General features: G+C 42.3%; 1 protein-coding gene across 8 annotated transcripts in view; it reads left to right on the top strand.

Annotated features, from left to right (window-relative positions):
- Positions 1–22,903, top strand: part of PLCB4 (phospholipase C beta 4) — a 380,146-nt gene that overhangs the window by 255,175 nt on the left and 102,068 nt on the right. For all 8 annotated transcript variants that reach the window (XM_059705568.1, XM_059705565.1, XM_059705567.1 and 5 more), the window contains 3 exons: positions 11,000–11,080; positions 11,872–11,931; positions 13,172–13,315. In XM_059705568.1, coding sequence (XP_059561551.1) covers positions 11,000–11,080; positions 11,872–11,931; positions 13,172–13,315 — 285 coding nt within the window. The remainder of the gene's footprint in view (positions 1–10,999; positions 11,081–11,871; positions 11,932–13,171; positions 13,316–22,903) is intronic.

Below are 22,903 nucleotides of genomic sequence, written 5' to 3'. Positions count from 1 at the left end.
AGCAGAGAATTGTTGGGGTGATATGGGGAAGGAAAGGGGAAGGAGGTGACATATATTTTTAATATTTGTTACAAAGACATTTCTTTTTCTCCCTGGCTCTGAGTACGCTAGTCTTCTTTAATTTTTCCTTATTTTAGTTGCTAAAGCAACTCTTTTCACTAACATGAGTTTTCCTGTCCAAGAAAGTTACTTTGAGTGACCACGAACTCCTAATGGCATGTTTTGTTGACTGTGTTCTTCTTTCTTTAAGCTGAGAGGTAGTTGCCAAATATCTTAGGAATAATTTCTTCAAGTGCTTATGGCAAGTATCAGGGAGCCTGTCCCAATATTTTGCTATAACACAGGAGTCCTCTCAGAATCTGAGCAGCTAGGGCTGGCCTCAGAATGTCCTGATAGGAGAGGGACAAAGAGACAGCCACTGAGTTTGGCATCTCACACTGGCAGACTTTAAAAGTTAAGTCCCAATGATTTAAGGACTTTATCTGTAAGTAAAAGAGAAAGTGGGAATTCATAACTATTGAAGACCATAAAGTAAGCCATTGGAAGCATAATGTTTGACTCTCTCAGGTGGCTCGTCCTCGCACTTCCTTCCTTCCCCAAATCCAAAGCCTTGTTGAGCTGACCACATTCCCACACAGCCAAGGATGTGTCAGAGAAGTTGTTAATAAGAAGCGCCATCAGGCCCACTTTCGGTTGCTTTTAAAATAAAGCCTGAAAAATCAGGAAAGCTGATGTGCTTTGCTCTTGTTGCTGCTTTTTAGTAGACTCTTCCAAGCCAGGCCTCTTAGAAAGTTAATATTCTGTATTTCTGAGCTGAGAATAGAATGAAATGAGTGGATTTAAACTTTCCACTTGATACCAGAATAAGGGTTCACTGTTTCTCACAGTCATGGATGAAACGAGAGCTTTAAATGCTCCTGGTTGGTGATTGAGAGCAGACATTGTCATTTCTATTTCCCTGGCATTTAGAACTCAAGATGAACAGTGGGCCTAGCAACTGTAAAAGTTGCCGAATGACTCACTTGATTGTCCCCTCGCCCTCAGAGAGTGATCTGCCATGTCAGGGAGATTCAGGGCAGAGCAGCCAACTCAGGATTACCTCCTCGGGTCACTACTGCCTGCTATGCTCAGGCTCACCATGCCCATGAAGAAGGAAGAGGCTAAGCTGTTCTGATGGCTCCCCAGTGCCTGATGTACAGACTGAGGCCGGCCTGGGCAGAGAAGAATAGGCACAACCAGACCTCCCCAAACTTTCAGCGAGTCTAATGCAATAGGAATTTATAATCTCTGGGTCTCCCTTATGCATAGACTCTCCAATTTGCATTCTGGACCAGAAGTAATCCGTGTACAGTGGCACCAATGCTCATCACAAGCATCCATGTAACAGAAGTGTTCTTCCTGCTGCAGTGTCCATGTGGCTCTGCCACTTATTATGTGTCCTCTTGGGTGACTCGGTCACCTCAGTTAGGGTCAGTTTCCTCATCTGTAAGGTAGGGATGGTGGTATTTTTCTCACTTGTTTCTTGGATGATTAATCATGATCCATACTAGCAACATTCGTCATAATTACTATTACTGTGTTATTATGTTTATAATTAATAGTTTCTTGGGTTCATATTATGCATCAAGCACTCTCATGCCCAGAGGTAACCTGTGAGATCGGTATTATTGTTGATGTTGTTATTCCTGCTTTTGGAATGAAGAAATAAGCTCAAATAAGCTGGTAAGTAACCAGTCACATCTGGATCAGGTCTGCCTGACCCTGAAACTATTGGAGAACACCCAATAGTTTATGGGGTTTATGAAATGTTTTTTGTGCTTATTTATAAGTGTTTCTTCCACAGCCCACAGGGAGCTGTAATGCAGAAGTATGTATTATTAGATAAAATGAATAGCATAGGGATATAGACTGAAAGGAGAAAAAAATATGAAAGCACATCAAATTACAGGCAAGATGGACAGGCAGCCCCTCTGTGGGTAGCAAGAATGTCCCATAAGTGGAAATCAATGAGCTGCAGATTGGCCACTTGTGATCTTGGTAGCAAAGCAGTGTAGGCACGAGAAACAGTTTTGGGACTTGCAGTGTCTGTTAGGTTGCAAGGAAAGCGACAGATCAGGAAAAACACCTTTTCTTAGCCCTAAGATCTGAGAAAAAAATTCTGACACAGTGTATGAGGTAGTGAAAAACACCACTCCTAACAACCCAGTAACTAAGACAGTCTGCACATTGGAGGGAATCCTCCAGAAATGCAGCAATTAGAGCTAAAACATCCCGAAGCCCGTCTAATCCTAGTGATGGTTACTGGCATCCAGTGACAAGAACAGCAAAGCCTCCTTCAGATGTGACTGCCAGGCAGCTCCTGGGCCCACTGCCTCACAATGTCCCAGTGTCATTTATGGTCTCAGAGCAGGTGTGACTCAAATGTGCGCTTCAGTGTAGAGAACAATCCCAGCTCTGCCCCATCAGCTACACAGTACTGCGTGAGGCCTTCATTTCCATGCCTCGATGGCCTTCTCCGTGAAATGGAAGAATAATAGTACCCCCCCCCCCCACAGTGGTGTTGGGAGGTTGGTAAGTTAATGTGTACAAAGTGCTCAGAGCCCTGCCTGGCACTTAGTAAACACTGTGCCCGTTGGCTGGTAACAGCTGGCGCAATGGTTCAGAAGCAGACCTTTGGCATTGCTCTTCAGGAAGCTAGATCTAGAACTAGAATCCCTTGTGGGTTCTGGTTGAGCATTATATGGGGGAGGGGGGTCTATATTAAATTGAGTTTATAGCTTAACCCAATAGGGACCTCTGTTCAAAGAATCAAAGGCAAAAGAAAGGGATGCAAAAGTTGTAAATGCTTCTGTGTTGTGTGACAAGTTTCTTCACAAGGTAAAGAGCGAATAAGGAGGGTCCAGGATACCAAGGTCATGGCCACGGCCATGGCCAGTGCCCTTCTGCTCCTCTTCAGAAGGACAGCTGAGAAGCCCTGTGTCAGTCATCTCACGGGGGTCTGTAAATAGAAGGGAGATTGACAAATGGAATGAACATTCTGGATCCTCCCAAGGGGAAACCATACCCATGAGGGAAAAGCAACTTCAGGACCTGCGCCCATCTGTTACAGCAGTCCATAAATCACCCTGACGGCAGAGTGTCATCACCAAGGGCTTTAGTTTTAACTTGAAAAAAATGTTGCTATTCGGACTGGAAAGTTTGTGTAAAGAATCCAAAAGGTTCTGCTAAACAGAGTTTAGCCAATTCCTCTGGAATGAAGAGCTGAAATAAATAGGCCACGAGGCACCTCTTGGGCTGTTAGCTTCCAGGATCTGATGGAAGCAGGAGCTCTGGGATCTGTAGGTTAACTCTCTCCCAGACACCACCTGCCTGCCCAGTCCTGAGGCCACACCAGACACGTCTGGTTTGGTGGGAGTGGTTTATAATGTTACTAAGACTTGATAAAACCCCTGGGGCCTTTTCCTAACTGAGACTTCACTTGTCTCTCTCCAACCTTCACAAGGTCCTTTTCTCTTCCACTCAATTCTTATCAAACCAGGAAAGGAGCCCATGTTTACCCAGAGATGGGGCCTGCCAAAGCAGTGTTCATTTACTGACAATCCCAAAATCCGTTGGTGATAGGCGGAGGGGAACCGGATCTGTCAAGGTTGACAGAGTAGAACAGACACAGGCTTTGGTGTCAGAGAAACCTGTTTGAATCCCAGGTCTGTTCCTTATCAACTATGGCTTTAAAGAATTTACTCTCCTTCAAAAAAAATTTTAATCCCTAAAACTGCCTTGTCCAATATAGTAATGACTAACCACATGTGACTATTAAAGTGAAATGAATGAAAATTAAAAATGTACCCCATCTGTTGCACTAGGCACATTTCAAGTGCATCATCAGCCCCATGGGGCTCTCATAGCTACCCAACATGGGCTGCACCCATCTGGCATAGTTACATCATCCTGAAAAATCTACTGGATGGTGCTGATCTGGTCCAAAATCTTGCAGGGCTGCCATGAGATTTAGTGTTTGTGAAATGCCTGGCACAATAGCCCTCAAATAATAATTGGGATGTTTTCTTGTAACTATTCAACTTCCTCAGCATTGACCTTGTCCCCAGTACTGAGGCCTGTTGTGATCATTTTGATAGCCTGTGAGGTTGGCATCAGTTTTCCTAGTTTAAAATGGGAAAAAGGAAGTTTGGTGAAGTTCTCCAGTAGATACCTGGTGAGGAGGCTGGCATTAGAGCCCAGGAATTATAAACCACAAGGTCTGGACCTGGTGTCCCTTGGAGGATCCTATTTCTCAGAAAGCAGGAGTATTTTGATGGACTGTGAAAATCCTCATGCATTTCACTCCCGTCTACATTCTGATCTACTCAGGCAGTCAAAAACACAAAGGAGCCTCTCAACAGCTAGCATTTAAACAAAGTGCAGTTAATGCGTTTACTAGCTAGTCCAAAATCCCTGTCCCTAGCTGGTTGTTAGGCTTGGCTATCCCCTGTTTGATGATGCTGTGAAAAAATTCAGTCATTCCCAATGAATGTGGGTGACGGTGGTAAAGAAAGGGTAAGAAATAGCCACAAATCAAAAAAAAATAAAATCAATTACCTATCATCTAGAAACCCCACCCAAATACTTTCCTTGTCTTCTGTCAGCATATTCTGCTTGCCAGGTTCTCTGCCATTCCTTATAACAAGAAACGGGACTCAATTTTATTTAACCAAATGTCTTTTAAAGTTGAAATAAAGGGGGGAAATGTAGTCTGTCATTTTGAAAGGAGCTTGGGTCTTTGAAAGATAGATTGTGATGTTGAAGAGTGTTGAAGTAGCACGTGTTAGGGCAAGTGTCTCAGGAAGCCCATAGTGGCCCAGGCCCCTCAGCGAAGGGACCCTGGAGGCACAAGTTCCTTCTAGCTACAGCGATTCCAGCAAAAGTGATTTTTCTAGTCTCTCTCAAAAAAAATGCTCCCCTGACCTCCAACTTGTCTATAGTTTCACCAAAGGAGCACCTGTCCCTTTCATTTCCTTTGTCCCAGTAGCCTGAGGAAAGGTAGGTTGGGCTGGATGAGTGAACTAGATAGACCGTAAGCTCTAAAGTGTGACTGTGACAAATTTTCACTGAGTCATCTGAGAACTGAAATTCTGAGCCCCCTGGAAGAAGTCCCTTACCAGAGGGTTCTATTACCACTTGTTCATGGAAAACACAGATTTGCAAAGGAGAAGGAGCCCAGCTCCCTTTTATGCTCCCCCTTGCCCTGCCAAGTCTGGAAGAAGATTTCCAGACAAGGGGACTTACTGCCTCAGCATGGTCACTGGGCCACAGCCCAAGTTGTGGTCGGTAGGTATCTGTGTGAAATTTAAAACTGCTGTTAGGTAAAGGAAAACACACAAAAAGAATAGAGACTCTGTGTCTTTGCTCACCAGAGAGTCAGGTCCTTCTGTTTGTTAGTGGGGGTGGAGGGAAACCTAAACAGGTTGTGTTTCAGCTCCTTGCAGCTGATTGGCACAGACCCTCAGATTTGCTCTCTGATTTTCATGGGTAGTTTGAACACATTTGGTCTGAGAATCTTCCAGTCACAGTTGGCAAGCTCATGGTGGGCTTTGTTGGAAACCTTGCACTTAGAATTGCTCAGAACTTCTTAAAGGTCTCACTGGGGAATTTCTTTTCTGGCAATTGCCCCTCCTAACATCTGATCTGTTTTCTCTATGAACTATATGGGCACCTGGTAATAGTATCTTTTCCCTTTTTGCTTTTGTTGCTAGAAAACCTAGAGCTGAATTGACATCCTATTTTCACTGTGTGGGGCCTTACGACAAGCATTTCTGAAAGCTTCTTTTACCCTTTCCTTACTTTGCTATTTTGCCTTATTTTTCATCTCCTTGCCTAGAGTTCTTATCCCATGTCAAAAATTACTTCTTTGTAATGTATTCAAACAGTGTTCCTGGTCCAGTAGGGATTCCCAGGAGGTGCCTCAGAGCCATACCCAACCTCTAAGATGAACTTGTATGAATTTGAAACTGGTACACCTTCCTCCCAGAAGAGAACCTCAACAAATTGTTTTTGTATTTGTGTATCTGTGCTTGCCAGCCCTCCAAGGACTGACCCTGATGGGTTCTGGGCCTGGTACAACCCCATGGACTTGAGTAACTTCTTGCTTATGTTTTACATACTGGCCTGTTATGAATTTTTTTAAAAAAAAATTCACTTCATTTCTCAGTGCATGAATTTAGTTTCAGTGTGCCTTTGACAGGCTAGGTGCTTGGAACACAAATGTGTACCAGAAAGTTTCTAGGACTGTGCCCCTTAAGGAGGTTATACTCTGGTGTGTGAGTCAAGTGATACATCAGTAAACAAAGAAATAAAATAATTAAAGACTGTTCAGTACAAGGAAGGACATAATCAGGATACTATAATAGAAAATAATATGAGAGACCTAAGCAGGAGGTCAAAGAAAGCTCTTTTGAGGGGGGATACTTGAGGCAAGGCCAATAGGGTGAAGAGGAGCCAGCTAATGCTAACGGCACTGGGAAGAGACTTCTGGACTGGCAGAACTGCAAGTGCAAAAGCCTTGAGGCTAGAAAGAACTTGAGAAGTTCAAGGAGAAGGGCTCTGATGATTGTAGTGAACAAAGATCAGAAAGCAGAATCAGATAAGGTCTCTAGAAGCTATATCATAAAGGACTTTTCAGGTCATGGAAAGGAGTTGGGGTTTTATCTAAATATGAGGGGAATTATTTGCATGGTTTTAATGAACTGACTAAAAGTTTAAAGAATCAATCTGGCTGCTGTGGAAAGAGTATACGTAGTAAGATCAATACATGGGAGAGAGAATGATAGTTTGCACCAAGGTGGTAGTGATGGTAGAGATGGAATAAAATACGTATGAAAACTACTGTGGAAGTAGACTTGTTACTGGAAGTGTAAAGGAAGGATGAAGGAAGTCAAGGATGACTTAGTTTCAATAAATGGGTAGATACTAGTGATATGTATTAGGCTAAGAAGTCTTGTGATAGAGAGGCTTGGGGAGAGAGAGAGAGAGGAATAAATAATTCAGTTATGAACATATTAATTTTGAAACATCTGGGTAGACATGTCATATAGAGTGTTAGCTGTCTGAATTTTGAACTTGGAGAGGACTTGGTTTGTGTTATAAATTTGGGAGTCATCAACAAATCCCATGAGGTCAAATGAAAGTAGAAGCACAGTAGAAATGAGAATTCCCAGAACCAAATCCTAGGGAACATATAGCAGTTGGTTCGAGAAGGAAAGGAGATTAAAGGAGTAGAACACAATCAGGATGACAAGATTGGAGTGTTTCAAGAACAAGGGAATAGTCAACTGCTTAGAGATCAAATGAGGTAAGAAAAGTGTGTATTGCATTTGGCTTTGAGAAAGTCATGGTGAACTTGGCCAGAGAAGTTTTACAGGAAATGGAAGACAGATGGAATTGGTCAAAGATGGTATAGAAGAGAGGTAATGGAAACAGGGGATATAGACACATTTTTTCAAGATCTTATGCCCTAACATGGATTGGAGACATGAGGTAGTAAATGAAGGATGAAGTGGGAATAGCTAGAACATATTTGTGTGCTGTCAGAAATTAATAGAAAAAAAAATGATGTGTGTTGGGTGGTGATAAAGGACTGACATTTTTTTGTGGGTGAAAGAGGATGGAATCTGGAAGAGGATTGAACCTGGAGCAGAAGTGGAAGGATTAACTTTTGTTGGCAGAAAGCATGCTTCATTAGGAAGGAAGAAGGAGAAAAGTTCTCATCTGATGGGTTTCCTTTACTCAGTAAACCATAGTAATTAGCTGCAGTTAATTAGTCCTTTCAAAGAGTGAGGAACCTTTTCAGAAAGAGTTAAAAGTAGAAAGTCATTGTTGACTATCCATTTGAAGCTTGTAATATTGAATCTATTTTCCAAATTAATTAATTATTATTTTATTTTTTAATTATAGCTGTCATTCAAAATTATATTAGTTTCAGGTGTACAGCACAGTGGTTAGGCATTTATATAACTTATGAAGTAATCTCCCTGGTTAGTCTAGTACTCCCTTGACACCATACATAGTCATTACAATATTATTGACTATATTCCCTATGCTGTAATCTTGAATTTAAACTAAATCCAGACAATCCAGTTTTTTGATTTTCTTTATCACGTTCAGTGATAAAATATGGATAGGATAGACTCTTAGTTTTTTGGCCAAGAAAACAGAAAATGAAGCAGAGGAGTTGAGGGTATTTGTGAGGAAGTGATTGTACTATTGGATCATGGAAATAAACTAGACAGGGACAGAAGTATAAAGAGAGGTCTGATGGTAAGAGATTGGCAGGGTTAATGAATAGGAAGTATCAAAGAAGTCAGATAATGAAGAATGAGGACTGTCAAGCGACAGGCTGGAAGGATCATATGATATGGTCCAAGAGTAGGATGTTAGGAATCAAAATTACAAGGTGGTGTTGATATGCTCTTTGGGTATTGTGTTACTGAAAGAGGAAGAAAGAAAAAAAAATCATTATTCATTATTTCAGTTAAAGTGGCCAAGAAACTGAAAGTTCTACCTCAAAATAAGTTGGGAACCCATTCTTGTTCATTGTATATATTTCATGGATCATTTCAAGTCGTAATTTGGAATTGGATAGGGTACACATAAATTAATAATGATGGTAGCTGATACATTGTGATCTTACTTTGTAAATACCAATTCAGGACATACTTTCAAACATTGGGCACTGTTAGAATAGTGCATGGGAAGTATCCTAAAATGTGTTAATTCTCATAGTTCAATCAGTTGATAGTTCTCATTTCTTAACCAGCAATGATATAAGACTCCCTATGGCCTTTTGGGTTAATATTAATAGCTTTTACATGGTGGTCAGAACCCTCCGGGTCTAGTATTTATGTGCCCAGACTCACCCCCTGACACTCCCTTGATATGTTCTAAAAACACCAACTCCTTAGAAGTCCTCAGTGTCAGGACAAGCCTGCATGTCTTTACAAAGGCTGCTCCCTCAGCATGGCCTCCTGCTTTACCTGGACTACCTCTACTCGTTCTCTAAGACCCACCTAAAGGGTCAACTTCTGGGTCAAGCCTTGCCTAAGAAATTGAGCCATCCAAAAGATCCACTATGTGGATCAAAAACATCACATATTGGCAATTTCATACTGTTAGTAATTTGCTACCCCTTGCTGAATTGTAACTATGTATTAAGTACATTTACCATCTCATTGAATTCCCATAACAAGCCTGAAAGGCAGGTGTAAATACTTCCATTTATTGGACAAGGATTCTGAGATTTAGAAAGGGTCTTTCTAGAAGAAAGTAAATGAAATAAATATCAGAAATGGGTTTGGATTCCAAAGACCAAGGGCATACCATGCACCTTCCTTTATCTTATTCATTGCTATGACTGCAGTGCCTAGCTGTGCCTGGTACAGAAATATGTATGATAATTCTTCATCTGTCAGAAAGCCACCCAAACAAATGGGAAGGCTGGCTTTGTTTATGGCTTATAGGACTCTAAATTCTGTCACTGTATGATAGCCCATAGCCTTGACATTGGTTTTACCTTGAGGCATGTTGCTGCTTCCCTGGAATTTAGAAAGATATGTTTTAACAGGTGAAGCTAAGAGTCTGCCTGCCTTTAAAAATCTTAATCCTATAAGTACTCTCTGTTTCAAGACACTGCCTTGATCTGTGTTTGCCAGACAGGTTCCTTATTGCTGGAGTTGTAATAATTTAGGACAAGTTTTTTCTTATTTTTTTATTCTTTAATATGTTTTTTTTTGCTTTAGGGAGAAAGGAAAGGAGAAGGAAAGAGAGAAAAACATCAATGATAGAGAGAAACATAGATTGGCTGCCTTCTACATGCCCCCCACTGGGGATAGAGCCTGCAGCTTGGGCATGTGCCCTTACCAGAAATCGAACTGGAGACCTTTCTGTTCATGGGACAGCACTCAACCAACTGAGCCACACCAGCCATGGCAAGGACAGGTTTTTTTAGATTATGAGAAGACTGTGTGGATTTGTTGACACACGGTTGCCAATTCTTGGTATAATCCAGACAGAAGTCAAGAGGGCATCTGGGTTCACTACCTGAACACCCTTTTTCTCTCATTGACAAAGTATTTTCCTGTTCTTGAGTACAATGGTGATTTCTTGCCAAAGACCAGGAGTCCTTTGGCAAGGACAACATCGCTGCTCTGGGACCCTTGCATTTGGCTAGCATTCTTTCTTGATTTAAATTTTGATTGTGTAGTATTCACCAGAATTTCTGATGTCAAAGTCCACAGCACTGGTTTTCAAATGTTACTGTGCATCAAAAATCACCTGCAGGACTTGTTGGAAGAGATTTCTTAGCCCCACTCCAAAGACTGATTCAGTCCCTCTGAGCTGAAGTCCTAGATTCTACCATTCACTCAAGCTCCCAGGTGATGTTGATGTTGCTGGTCCTAGGACTACCCTGTGAGGAGCTCACAGTGCTTGCTGCTCAAGTCCTAATTTACAGGACACCAAACGAGGTTGGATATAACAGCAAAAAGCTTGGCAGTTTTCTGAGTAGACATCTGAATACTGAATTGTGTAGGCCCAAAAGAAAAAAAAAATGACTTTCAAAAAAATTACCTCCTGATTTTTGACATTATATTGGGTACGGCAGTGAGCCTTCTGGTGTGTGGGGGAACATGGGCTAGAACCTGGGAGGCCTTCCTTCTGGGAGCTCTTCTTCCAAGGCCTTAGAGAAACTTTCTTCCCTGTGACCTTCAGGACATGAGTATATTTTGTTCCTAAAGTTTCTATAGAGCAGGATGCTTCATGAAATGGATCAGTCTGTTATCTCGATACAAATGTGAATGAAACCATTCCATAATATTATAAGAAATGTGGTTAAGATACAAAAGGGCGATTTCTCATTTTCCCTGGTTTAGAGGCTAAAAGACACTTGCATTTTTATTAGATTTAAAATAGTGTCAGTCATGCAGATCAACACCTTTCTTTCTTTTAACAGGAATCCTTTGTGTTTGAACCCAACTGCCTCTTCAAAGTGGATGAATTTGGCTTCTTTCTGACCTGGAAAAGTGAAGGCAAGGTATGGCCCAGGAACACCAAGTTGTTCTTTCCTGCTCTCTGGGTGAAATCATTTTATTTCTCAATGAGTACACAAGTACGTCTTGAGGGTATGGACCCATGTTTATTCATTCATTCAGGATTTTTAGAATTTGATTCCAGTGCCAGGCATTGGGAATACAGTGACGATCAGGCCATCATCCTAGCCCTCATAGATTCCAGGCTAGGAGCAAAGTCAGGCATTAAAAAAAAAAGGTACAAGTCATTGAGTGTTGTGAAAGGAAAGGTCAGGCTGCTACAAGAGCTTAAGACAGGCAGGTCTGATTTAATCATGGGAATTAGAAAGGTTTCCCAGAAAAAGCTGTTCAAGCTGAAATCTCAATGGTGCATGAAGAACACGTTCAGCTGGTCACATCACGGGGCTTAACTCAGTGCATGGCACAGTGGACACATTTACTGAACCTTTGAGCTGCATTTAACAAAAGTAGCATTGGAGTTATATATAAGTTAGCATTATTCCTACTTAATATTTCATGTGTACCCATATATTTAATGATACAATGAAATTTGTCACTTTATATGTAAAAAAGCAACAGCATTTTGTAAATATTTTATAAATATTCAGAGTTGCATTCCTGTGTGTGTGTGTGTGTGTGTGTGTGTGTGAAAAAGAGTGTTTGCTACAAATTATTATTGCTCTTTTTTACTTCCTCTTCTACCTAACTCTAATCAGCATTGTCTTCACCCTGTCTGTGCCATAGGTCTAGCTAGCATAATTTAGGCTCACTGCTGTACTCTATTCTCTCTTTTCAGGAAGGACAAGTGCTAGAATGCTCCCTCATCAACAGCATTCGGTTGGGAGCCACACCGAAGGTACCTGTGATTGGTGTTTGCTCTTCTTCTAAATGCAGACTTACTTCGGTTGGAAATGGTCTCCTGACTGTTTAACCTCACACTGCCCCCCGTTACTGCCCCCAAATCACCAACTGGGAATTAAGAACAGACAGTTTAGAAATCTTCTCATCTATAACCGTTGGGTGACTTGGATTGTGTTAGTTATATGAGAAATGTTATTAACCCTTAAAAGCAAAGCCCCTGGCATGATATCAACACCAAAGAAATTACTTGCAAGTCCCCCACCCTATTTCAGCAAGCAGTGAGTGAGTCACTACTGCCCTGTGGTTGACGTGGAAATTTAAATGGCTTTGGTAGTCCCACATGTGTGCACTTGTGCGTGCGGACCTTGCCTCACCTTGAAGGATCGGTTGGCCTCTAAGAGAGGGGGGAAAAAAATGGCAGAGTGCATAAATCAGCCGTCTTCACAGCGACTGATTTGTTTGAATAAGAAATTGTTTGCACAGTGGTACTAGGAATTTAAAATACTTCTTTTTTCGAGAATATTCTAGCACAGTGTTTATTCACTTCTCCGTAAGAGCCCTGCAGATTTTTAGATATTCAAAACAAAATGATGTTCTAAACTTGTTTTTTTTTGTAAAGCTATCCTCTTTTGTGTTAGTTAACATTTCTGCTTAGCTACATTGGTGCTTCCTACTGAGTTCCTTTCAAGGACTTTAAAGACACTATTTTATTTGCTAATTGTATTTACTTGCACAGTCTTCATTCTGAACGAGGATGCTGTGCTTCTGGAGATGAGCACACTCCTCTCTGTGTCCAGGCTAAAGGACTCAATCTCATGTTTGAATAACCTGGCTTGCTGGTCCTGGCACTGCTGTGCTTATTTGTATGAAACCTCAATGACTGTCCCTTGGGGAGAGACCCCCATGGTCTCTGTGGACGCAGTCAAGTGCCCGTCAGAGCCTTTCCTCCCGTTGCCATATTCCAGGTCCTTCATAAAGACCCTCACACCTGGTTTCCTACATCAATGACATTCTAGTACCTTTCTTACCAAATGAGTTGTGTGGTGTTAGTAGCTTTTACTGTGACAAGTTTCAGAATAATGCATTTTTGTTAGAAAAAACACACACATTTGCCCATATGTATGTATGTATGTGTGTGTATATATATATTTTAGTCAAATGTAACTTCTTTATACCTGTGTCCTCCATGCTCTGTGATCTAACACATTTCCTCTTATTTTTACATTTCTATACAGGACCCCAAAATCCTGGCTGCTCTCGAAGCTGTTGGAAAATCAGAAAATGATCTGGAAGGGAGGATAGTTTGTGTCTGCAGCGGTACAGACCTGGTGAACATCAGTTTCACTTACATGGTGGCCGAAAATCCAGACGTAACTAAGGTAGCCCCAGTGAACCAGCCTCCTTCCCTCCCCCCATACGTATATATGTGATACAGGGACTATTTTATGTATAATATAATCTTTATATATATATTTTTAAAATATTTCCATTTTTAAGAACTGTTTCCATTGCCCTGCTGGAATATTGCTATAGAAAATTAGCAAAGCACAATACCCGTTGAGCATGCCGCTCATGTACATCAACAACCCAGATACCTCCTGCAGGAAATACCAGCCCGGCACCTCAAACTGGCATGTGCACAGGAATCACTTGGGATTTTGTTAAAATGTGTATTTTGATTCACTAGGTCTGAGGTGGGGACAAAATTCTCCCTTCATAATGTGCTCTCCTAGTTGATGAGGATGCTGCTGGCTGAGAGCCACAGTGTGAGTAGACAGGGTCTAGATCAGCACTGCCTAGTAGAACTGTAATGCGGGCAACAGATTACATTTACCTTTGTCTAGCAGTGCTCGTCCAGCATGGCTCAGTCTGAGCATCGACCTGTGACCCCAGGAAGTCACAGTTCCATTCCTGGTGAGGGCACATGCCTGGGTTGTGGGCTTAATCCCCAGTAGGGGGTGTGCAGGAGGCAGCCAATCAATGATTCTCCCTCATCACTAATGTTTCTGTCTCTCTCCCTCTCCCTTCCTCTCTTGGAAATCAATAAAAAAAAAATTTTAATTGTATCTAACAACTCCAGTAAAAAAGGAACAGTGAAGTTAATTTCAATGAAATAATTTATTTAACTCAGTACATCCAACCTAGTATCATTTTAACATGAAATTGATTAAAAAAAATTATTAATGACATATCTTACATTCTTCTGTTAATACTAAATCTTTGGAATGTAATGTGTGTTTTCAAATTAGCTACATTTCAAGTCCTTAGTAGCTACACATGGCTAGTGGCTACCATGATGGGCAGTACAGGTGTGGTTGTTTAAGATATCTAGGCTTAACCCCAATAAGTTATTAAACTATTGGGTTATGACCCATCTTTTAACTCCATAGTCAGCATGTCATTGCCCTGGCAAGCGAGTGTGTCGAAGAGATTTTGGTTAATGAAATAGACAGCTTCAAATTTAAGTTACTTTTCTGCAAGTTATTTGTTTTCAAGGTGTTTTACCCCTGAACAAAGCTCCCATTATCTTTCTATGTGTGTGAAGAGGCCTAAGCCTTTGCTATCCCATTACTGAGACCTGGGTTTGGGGGATGCAGGAGGCATCTCATTTTCCCGTTAATATTACAAGCAGAGACTCAGTTCGGAGTGGAATGATAAAGGCCATCGTTAGAAACATCAAAGTGTTGAACGAGAAGGGAATGTACGTAAGATTATTGGAGGAAACTGAAATTAGAAGACTTAACCCTGGACCCAGAGTTAATTGGTGGCAGAGTTGAGTCCTACAGATTCTGAGGTTATAAAGGCTCTTCGACCCGCACTCAGTGTGGGCCACAGCCCAGCAGCGGGGGCTTCACCCCAGTAAAGTCGCAGGCCCACCAGGCACATTGATCCAGAATCTTCGGGTGACTCCTAAGTGCAGTGGGTTCTGAGACGCTCCTGGCTGGCCTCTTATCTTTGGAGCAGGAATGGATGCTCCATGTGACCTCGGAGCCTTGGCTTGTGGTGGTTTTGCTGGCGTGGTGCTGTTGTTCCAGGTCCCCTGCTTTGGGAGAATAGGTTTTGCAGTGCCTTCAGGTTCTTTTATTATTTTGCTCAGATCGACACTTAGTCTGAATGGTTTCTGGAACCCTGCTGATCTAAACAAACATTGTTCCTGCTACTTGTAGTTCACGCCTGCATCTGTGCTGTGGAGGCCTTTTTAGTTGCTATTTGCCATAGCAACATTCAGTCCTAGAAGTCCATGCTGACAAGCACGAAAAAAGGCTTGTTACTCACATCGAGATATTTAGCCACCTGAAATTTTGCAAAATGACACTTCTGTAGACCTGTTTCCTGGCTTTTGTCAACTCGTCATATTACAAAAAAAACAGTATGACTAGATATAAGCATAAGAATATGGGTTTTGGGGCCAGGTTAACTGGGCTCTAAACCTTGCTCTTCAGCTGTGTGACTTAGACACACATTTTGCCTCTGTGCTTCATTTTCTTGGACGATGAAGTGGGAATAATACCCAAATCTCTGTTCTTAGGATTGTGTATATTACATTGAAAGTGCTCCCTGCACTGCCTTTCTCATGTGTTAGCTGTATGATCACAGAGCCACAGAACTTTAGAGCTGGAAATGGAACTCTTCATTTTTCAGATGAGGAGATGAAGTCAAAGGGTTCAAAGAACTCATGTAAGACTACACAGCAGGGTTGGCCAAAGTACAGCCTAAAAGTAGGCCTTCTGATTTCCACATGATGCTATGCACTCCAATCATGCCCAAAGCCAGTCCCATCCTGGGAAGATGGCTCCATTCAGTAAATCCCATAACTTTCATGCCTTCCCTGGTTTGATTACGATCAGTCTTGGTCCATTTTGTTTAGGAACCATATTCTGAAATCTGTGCTCATGAGTCGGTAGTATATGTGTGTATGTTGGAGGCAGTGGGTAATACTTAAAGATAAGATTTTTTTCTAGTGTTAATTCCACTGAAATTTAAGATTAGCTAGCCAAAAAAGTAAGGACTATAAAATAATTCTGTACTGGATTTTCATTTCAAACTCAATACTCTGTAAGCCTGCTCTTATTGAAGAAACGAAAAGTTTCAGTTCCTGGGAACTGTTCCTAGAAATTTTATATTTTATTAACATGTGATGTATAAGTATAAATCTCACTATCGAAACTAGATAGGCCATATTAGAGCATGCCCTGTTGGTTGATGGACACTTGATGAAGATACTGAAAATTTTTTCAGTATGTACACATGTATGTGGATAACCTTGCCCACTTCCTGGTTTTCAAACGTACCTGTATTTTTTAAAATATATTTTTATTGATTTCAGAGAGGAAGGGAGAGGGAGAGAGAGATAGAAACATCAGCGATGAGAGAGAATCATTGATCGGCTGCCTCTTGTATGCCCCCCACTGGGGATCGAGCCCGCAACCTAGGCATGTGCCCTTGATCAGAATCGAACCCAGTACCCTTCAGTCCGCAGGCCAATGCTCTATCCACCGAGCCAAACCAGCCAGGGCTAGAATCTAGCTGCTTTTCACCACCGCCATGAGCACAATCCAGCAAGTATTGTTTCTCCCCTGACCGTGGCCTGACTCTTTAAGTCTAGTCTCAAAACAGCAGCTGGAGCCATGTTATTAAAATGTAATCCAGATCACATCACTCCACTGCTCAAAACCCTCCACAGCTAATGAGGCCTTGCAAGAAGTGATTCTTATTTCTTTTCCCTTCTATCTTGATCTCCCTTTTCCTCCCTGTATTTCCTTCTAACCTCAGGGACTTTGCACGTGCTGTTCCTTTTGCCTGGTACATACTCTTTCCCCAATATGTTTTCTCCCTCACATTTTCTCAGAACTCTGCTGAATATCACTTTAGTTGGAACTCCCCATCTCCCCACCTCCCCCACTCCCAGCACTTCCTAACTCCTTATCCTGCTTTATTTTTCTTCATAGCTCTGACCACTGTTATATACCATATACTCATGCGTTGTCTTCTTCCCTCCACATGACGGAGAGCAATGTTTTTGTCACTTGCTTCATCCCCAACATCGAGAACGGTCAATGCTCAACATTTAATAAGTGCTTAATGGATACCGGTTTTATTGAGCTCTTTATGTTGACTGAGTCAACAAATTCTAACCCAGGTGATGAATATGTATAACCCTTAGTGCTGTACACCTCAAGTTTTTTACAGCTTAGCTCTCAGAAAGCTAAGAAGGTGATCTTTGGACAAGAAGAATGAGAACATGTGAGTTAGCGACAGTCAGAAAGGCCTGGGATTCCACGGTGTTATTTTTAGAGTCAGTTTTCAGGATGCAGTGGGACAGCTGCTGAGAACCAGGACAAGACTGGAGGCTTTAACCCTGGTGTCTTGGCCTCTTTCCAATTTAGATCATTATTTTCTGCTTACCTAAATTCTTCCTGTCACTTCAGTTACAAAACTTAGCTCTCATTTCCTCTCCTTAAACCCTCTGTTAAAAGGACTTGCTAACAAATTGCTGGCACTTTTTCCTGAAACACAGTGTGCCTGTGGGGAATAGCTGAGTCTCATTGGTCATGTGGCTTAAAACGCCTATGAATAAAAGCAGCCACAAGAAAAGGCATTTTCCAATTTTTTTGTAAGCTGTGATGTAGCTTTTTTTTTTTTTTCTGGGCCCACGCTTATCTCTTTGCCCTCTGTTACCATAAACTGTGCAAATAATAGTGAACATGTTAACTTCCTTTAGTTAGAAAAGGAACTCAGTTTCTCCCATGTATTTGTTCTATCTCAGAATGCAACTCGCTTTGACAATTTCGGTCTCTGGGGAGCTAAAAGGGGTTCAGATGTTTTTCATGAAGTTACAGCTGGCCCTGCACAGCAAGCTGGAATCAGTCACAGTCCATAAGCCTGAAATGCAACGCTCATTTACAATATCCGCAAATAAGTCTGTTATTTTATACCAAGTTGCATTTCCCTTTGATGACAAAAATAAGCTGCCAATAAGAGTATCAAAATGCAAAGGTTTGAATTGAGTTTAGGCGATTTCCAGACTCCTCATTCTACTTTATGCAGGTTTTAAATATTTGGCAAACTGTATAATTATGCTTTGTAACCAAGTAAGTCATCACTTAAGTGCATGAATAACTACTATAGAAATTAAATTACAAAAATGTTGTGTGTTCTTTTTGTATACAAGAAAGATAAAGTCTGGTAGTTTATTACAGATAATGAATTCTTACTTTAGTATATTGGGCTGAATGTCAAAATCGCTTTGCTATTGAGTGAAAGGCTTACTGTAATGATTCTTGGAGAAGGGATTTATTCTTTGTTTTGTTGAAAAACAATTAAGTTCACGCCTGGCCGTCATGGCTCAGTGGATGAGCATTGACCTATGAACCAGGAGTTCAGGGTTTGATCCCCGGTCATGCCAGATGCCTGGGTTATGGGCTCGATCCCCAGTAGGGGGCATGCAGGAGGCTGCCCATCAATGATTCTCTTATCATTGATGTTTCTCTCTTTCCCTTTCCCTTCCTTTCTCAAATAAACTATATTTTAAAAAGAAAAGGAAAATAATCAGGTTCACTATTTAGTCAATCCCTCCTACTGGCTTTGCTAACACCCTGCAGAGCCTTCCTCTCCTCAACCAATTCCTCTGCGCATAGTCAAGCATGCAGCTGCTCAAAGAGATTAGACCAGAGGCCTCACCAAAAGCTTCTTAAAGAGGCAAATTCTCTCTGCTGGCATTTTGGGAAAATCTGAAATTCTGAGGGTGGAGCCTGATGATTCTGATATTCTGGGTGTGGAACCTCATGAATCTGAAATTCTAGGGGTGGAGCCCAGTAATTGTGTTAACTAGCAGGTTATTCACCCAGGTAATTCTGATGCTGGATGAAGTTTGAGTCCCATTGCCTTAGCATACAAATGGATTTAGTCCAAATAGCACAACAATTTTGAACCAAAACAAATTTTTAAAAAATATATTTTATTGAATTTTTACAGAGAGGAAGAGAGAGGGATAGAGAGTTAGAAACGTCGATGAGAGAGAAACATTGATCAGCTGCTTCCTGCACACTTCCTACTGGAGATGTGCCCACAACCAAGGTACATGCCCTTGACCGGAATTGAACCTGGGACCTTTCAGTCCGCAGGCCGACGCACTATCCACTGAGCTAAACCAGTTAGGGCCCAAAACAAATTTTTACCAAATGGATTGACTGCAGCATACAGAAAAATCTCTAGACCTGTATATTTCACCAGCCTAGCCGTTGATTAGAATTCACTAAGTAAAAAACACAAAAAGCACGATTTAAAAGAATGTTTCCATGACTCTAGAGATAGGTTTGTTCCATGCACACTCAAGTTTGAGAACCACTGCCCTGCAAAAAAGGTCAGTAAGGAGCGTTTATATCCTGCTTCCCTGACAGAAGCCTTGAAGAACTTACAGTAACTTCCCCATCTGCTGCCCTGGCTCCCCTGAGCCAATGCCTGCTAGATGCTAATTAGCTGAATATAAATCTGAATTTCCCATCTCTCATCCCATCCCCAATAGCCTTCAGTTTTTTGGAGGCTCAAGTTTGGGATGGTGTACGTGTGTTAATAGTGTGTGTGTCTCTGTGTGTGTGTGTGTGTGTGTGTGTGTGTGTGTGTGTTTCCAAGTCTGAAAGTTAACATTTTCTTGTTTCATTTTGGTTTTCTTTCAAATGTTCTGAATTCGTGTGAAAAAAATCAGTGAGGGGTCATAAAACACTTTCTTTATGAAGGACAGAGCTATGAATCAAAGCAGATGAGTGGTTGTGAGTTCATAAGTTCATAAACACCGGCCCACCCAGGTGTTTTCTTGCCAAATAGAGATAACGTGGTTCATATGTTTATTTGCTGGGTTGAATGTAGAGACCATCCAACTCTCTGTCTTGGGAGGGCTGTGTTCATCAGTGAGTCTGTGGAGTGGGTGAAACTTGTCTCCTTGGCCTCCCACAACCACCTTTCATCTCTCTTGCTGCCTTGGTTCTCAACCTACTCTTGCAACACCATCTGTCCCAGAATCTAGTACTTCAGTGTCTCATCCATGGTGGCACTCTCTGAATTCTGAAATTATTTCTTTATCTTTGTAGCACCAAAAGCTGTCATTCCTTTAGACCAGAAGTTGGGAACTCAGATGCCTACAGGTAGATGATGTGAATATGAAAAAGTGACAGGAGAATACAAGTAGGAGGCTGTGTAGACTGAGTGAGTTGAGTGTCCATACTCATAGACATAACCATGGAGGTGTGTGGCCCAGGGTAGAGGGAGAATAACATCCACTTACTTACAGCCAATTTTCCAGCTATGTGAACATGCACCTCAGGTTGCTAACTTGGTGGTAGCAGTGCTTTTTCCATGAGATACTGGAGATCTGGATTTTTTACATGAAATCTCCTGATGTGAAAAGGTTAATAGATATATTCGTCTCTTAAATACTTGTGTGCCAAATGACAAGCCTGCCTGTGGATCAGCCAGCATAGAGTATGAATGCACTTTACTAGGATGAATGCTAATATCTACTTAATGTGTTCACCTCATTGTGATTTTAAACAAAATACCTGTTTCTTCCTTTTTTAAATTTCCTTTAGTTCTTTATCCAAGAGTTATTTTTTGATGAATTCTAAACTTGGACAAATCATTTTCACTATATGGGCCTTTTAATCCCCCAATAGCAAAAGAAGGGAGTTGTACCAAGTGTCTGTTGATGTTGCTTTTTCCTATAAGACTTAAGGAATCTTTTTGCAAAAAAAAGTTCTGAATGCCCAGGAGAGCACATGGGACTTGCTTTGACAAGACACTTGATGAAAGTCCCAGGTTAGCCTAATGGGAGTCCCATCACCATCCCTCAGGCCAGTTGCCCATCTACTGGGATAGGAGGCTCTGTGGTTGGAGAAAGGAGGGAGATATTTCCATCAAAGAAGCAGGACATTGTACCCAGGAGCAGGAGGGCCTGCTGGTCACATTATGGTGATGTCTATGGTGCACAGCCCACCAGAAGAGAGAAGGCTGTGCCGATGGGAGTTAGGAGACACGCAGAGATTTGAAAGCAGAGGAATGTTGACCTCACAGTGTTGGGTCCAGAGAGAAGACTAGACTAAACATTTGAGAAATTGGCAAATTAGGCTAAAATTGTGGCCTGCTTTGAGTGCCAAGTCACAATGCTTGTGGAATCTGCCCTAAAGATTCTAGAGAGGTAAAAGAGGTCTGACCTGCAGTGTGGGAGGGATGCACCACAATCTTTACATTCTGAGAAGATTGACATCTTATAAAATAAAAGCCTAATATGCTAAGTGTCCGGTTGTCTGGTGAATGGTCGACTGTTCAACCAATCAAAGCATAATATGCTAATGATATGCTCAGGCCACTCAACTGCTCACTATGACATGCACTGACCACCAGGAGGCAGACGTTCCAACCGGTAGGAGCTTGCTGCTGGAGTCCAGCGGATCAGGACTGAGCAAGATGGGCCAGACACTCCCTGGAGCCCTCCGGTGGTCCCTCCCCAGCCAGCTGGCCCCGATAGGGACTGGGCGAGACAGGGCCGGGCACACCCTGGAGCCCTCCTGTGGTCCCTCCTCTCCCCAATCATGCACTGGTGGGGTCCCTTAGCCTGGTCTGCGCCCTTTCACAATTCTGGACCCCTCAGGAGATGTCATAGAGCCTGTTTCAGCCCGAGCCCTCAGGCCACTCACCTTGGGAGGGTGCCAGACCCAGGACTCATGGCTGGTGAGTGCTGCTATGGCAGTGTGAGCCTCTTCCAATCGGGACTGATTGGGCGAGAGCCCACAGCAGGCGCAGTGGGGCTGGGATGAGTGGGAGCGGCAGGTAGGAGCTGCCGGCGCCGTTGGACTGCAGGTTTCGGCCCGATCCCCACAGGCCACCCTGAGGAGCCCCACCCATGCATGAATTCATGCACCGGGCCTCTAGTATAGTTAATAACACGTGGGTGAGAGCACTGCTTCTCAAAGTGTGGTCTGGATCAGCAGCTTCATCATCACCAGGGACTTGCTAGAAGTGCAGGGTCTCAGGCCCTACCCACACCTGTTGAATCTGAATCTACACTTGAACAAGATCCGTAGGTTCTTGTTTTGCACATTAAAGTTTGAGAGGTTCTGAGACAAAACACAAGAAAATTAGTTAGTTGTCCTTGGCTTCATCTAGTTACCCAGGGAGGAATCAAGAGAGGTTGTTTCTGGGTGAGGTTAGAGACGAAGTAAAGGTAGAAACCAGATTTTAAATTCCATTACCTAGGATTATGATGATACAGTTAGAAGAACTTGAGGACCTGGTTACTTTGGGACAAGAGGGGAAGGGACAATGAATTTGTTTAAATATTTCCTATGAGGAATGTGTATGTCATGGGGCCTCCTGGGAATCATACAGAGCAAAGGCGATCACTGGCTACCTGGGGGCCCTCAGTGCTTGTCTGTGGGGCCTGCCCTGGTCTGCACATCCCTGGTCTGTACAACCCTGTGTTCTGCATCTCTTAGCATTCTGAAAGCAGCTATCTGTTTTCCTTTGGAACCCTCTACTTAAGTATTTGAATATGGATTTCAACTGCAATTTTTCTTAGCACTGGACTTACCTAAAAGTAAAGCACCTTGTCAAAATGCATGTTCAGGAAACTGGAGCTGTTGTTTTCAGGGAGTTTTGTCGTCAACACCAGTGAGGGTTCCTTGGAATAGTGAGAGGATCAAAACGAGAAAGAAGCCTGAAGCTATGTCGTGGCGCCCTGGCCTGCAGCAGCACTGAGCATCCTGGCAAAGTCACCGTCAGCTTTTGCACGGACCATGCATTTTTACTCTTTATTGATGTATTCCGAGTGCACATTGAGTATTGCTCACGGGGGAGCATGTCCGTCCTCTACATTCCAGAAAGTACAGAGGAGGAAAAAGAAGAACATAAACCCCTTCTAGAGAGCACTGCCCCTCCTTCTGTGTGTTTTTTAACTGAAGTGAAAAACATTTTTG

This window comes from Myotis daubentonii, chromosome 8, assembly GCF_963259705.1.
Source record: "Myotis daubentonii chromosome 8, mMyoDau2.1, whole genome shotgun sequence".
Lineage (NCBI taxonomy): Eukaryota > Metazoa > Chordata > Mammalia > Chiroptera > Vespertilionidae > Myotis > Myotis daubentonii.
Note: the sequence above shows the minus strand (reverse complement) of the source record. Positions and strands in the feature narration are given on the sequence as shown.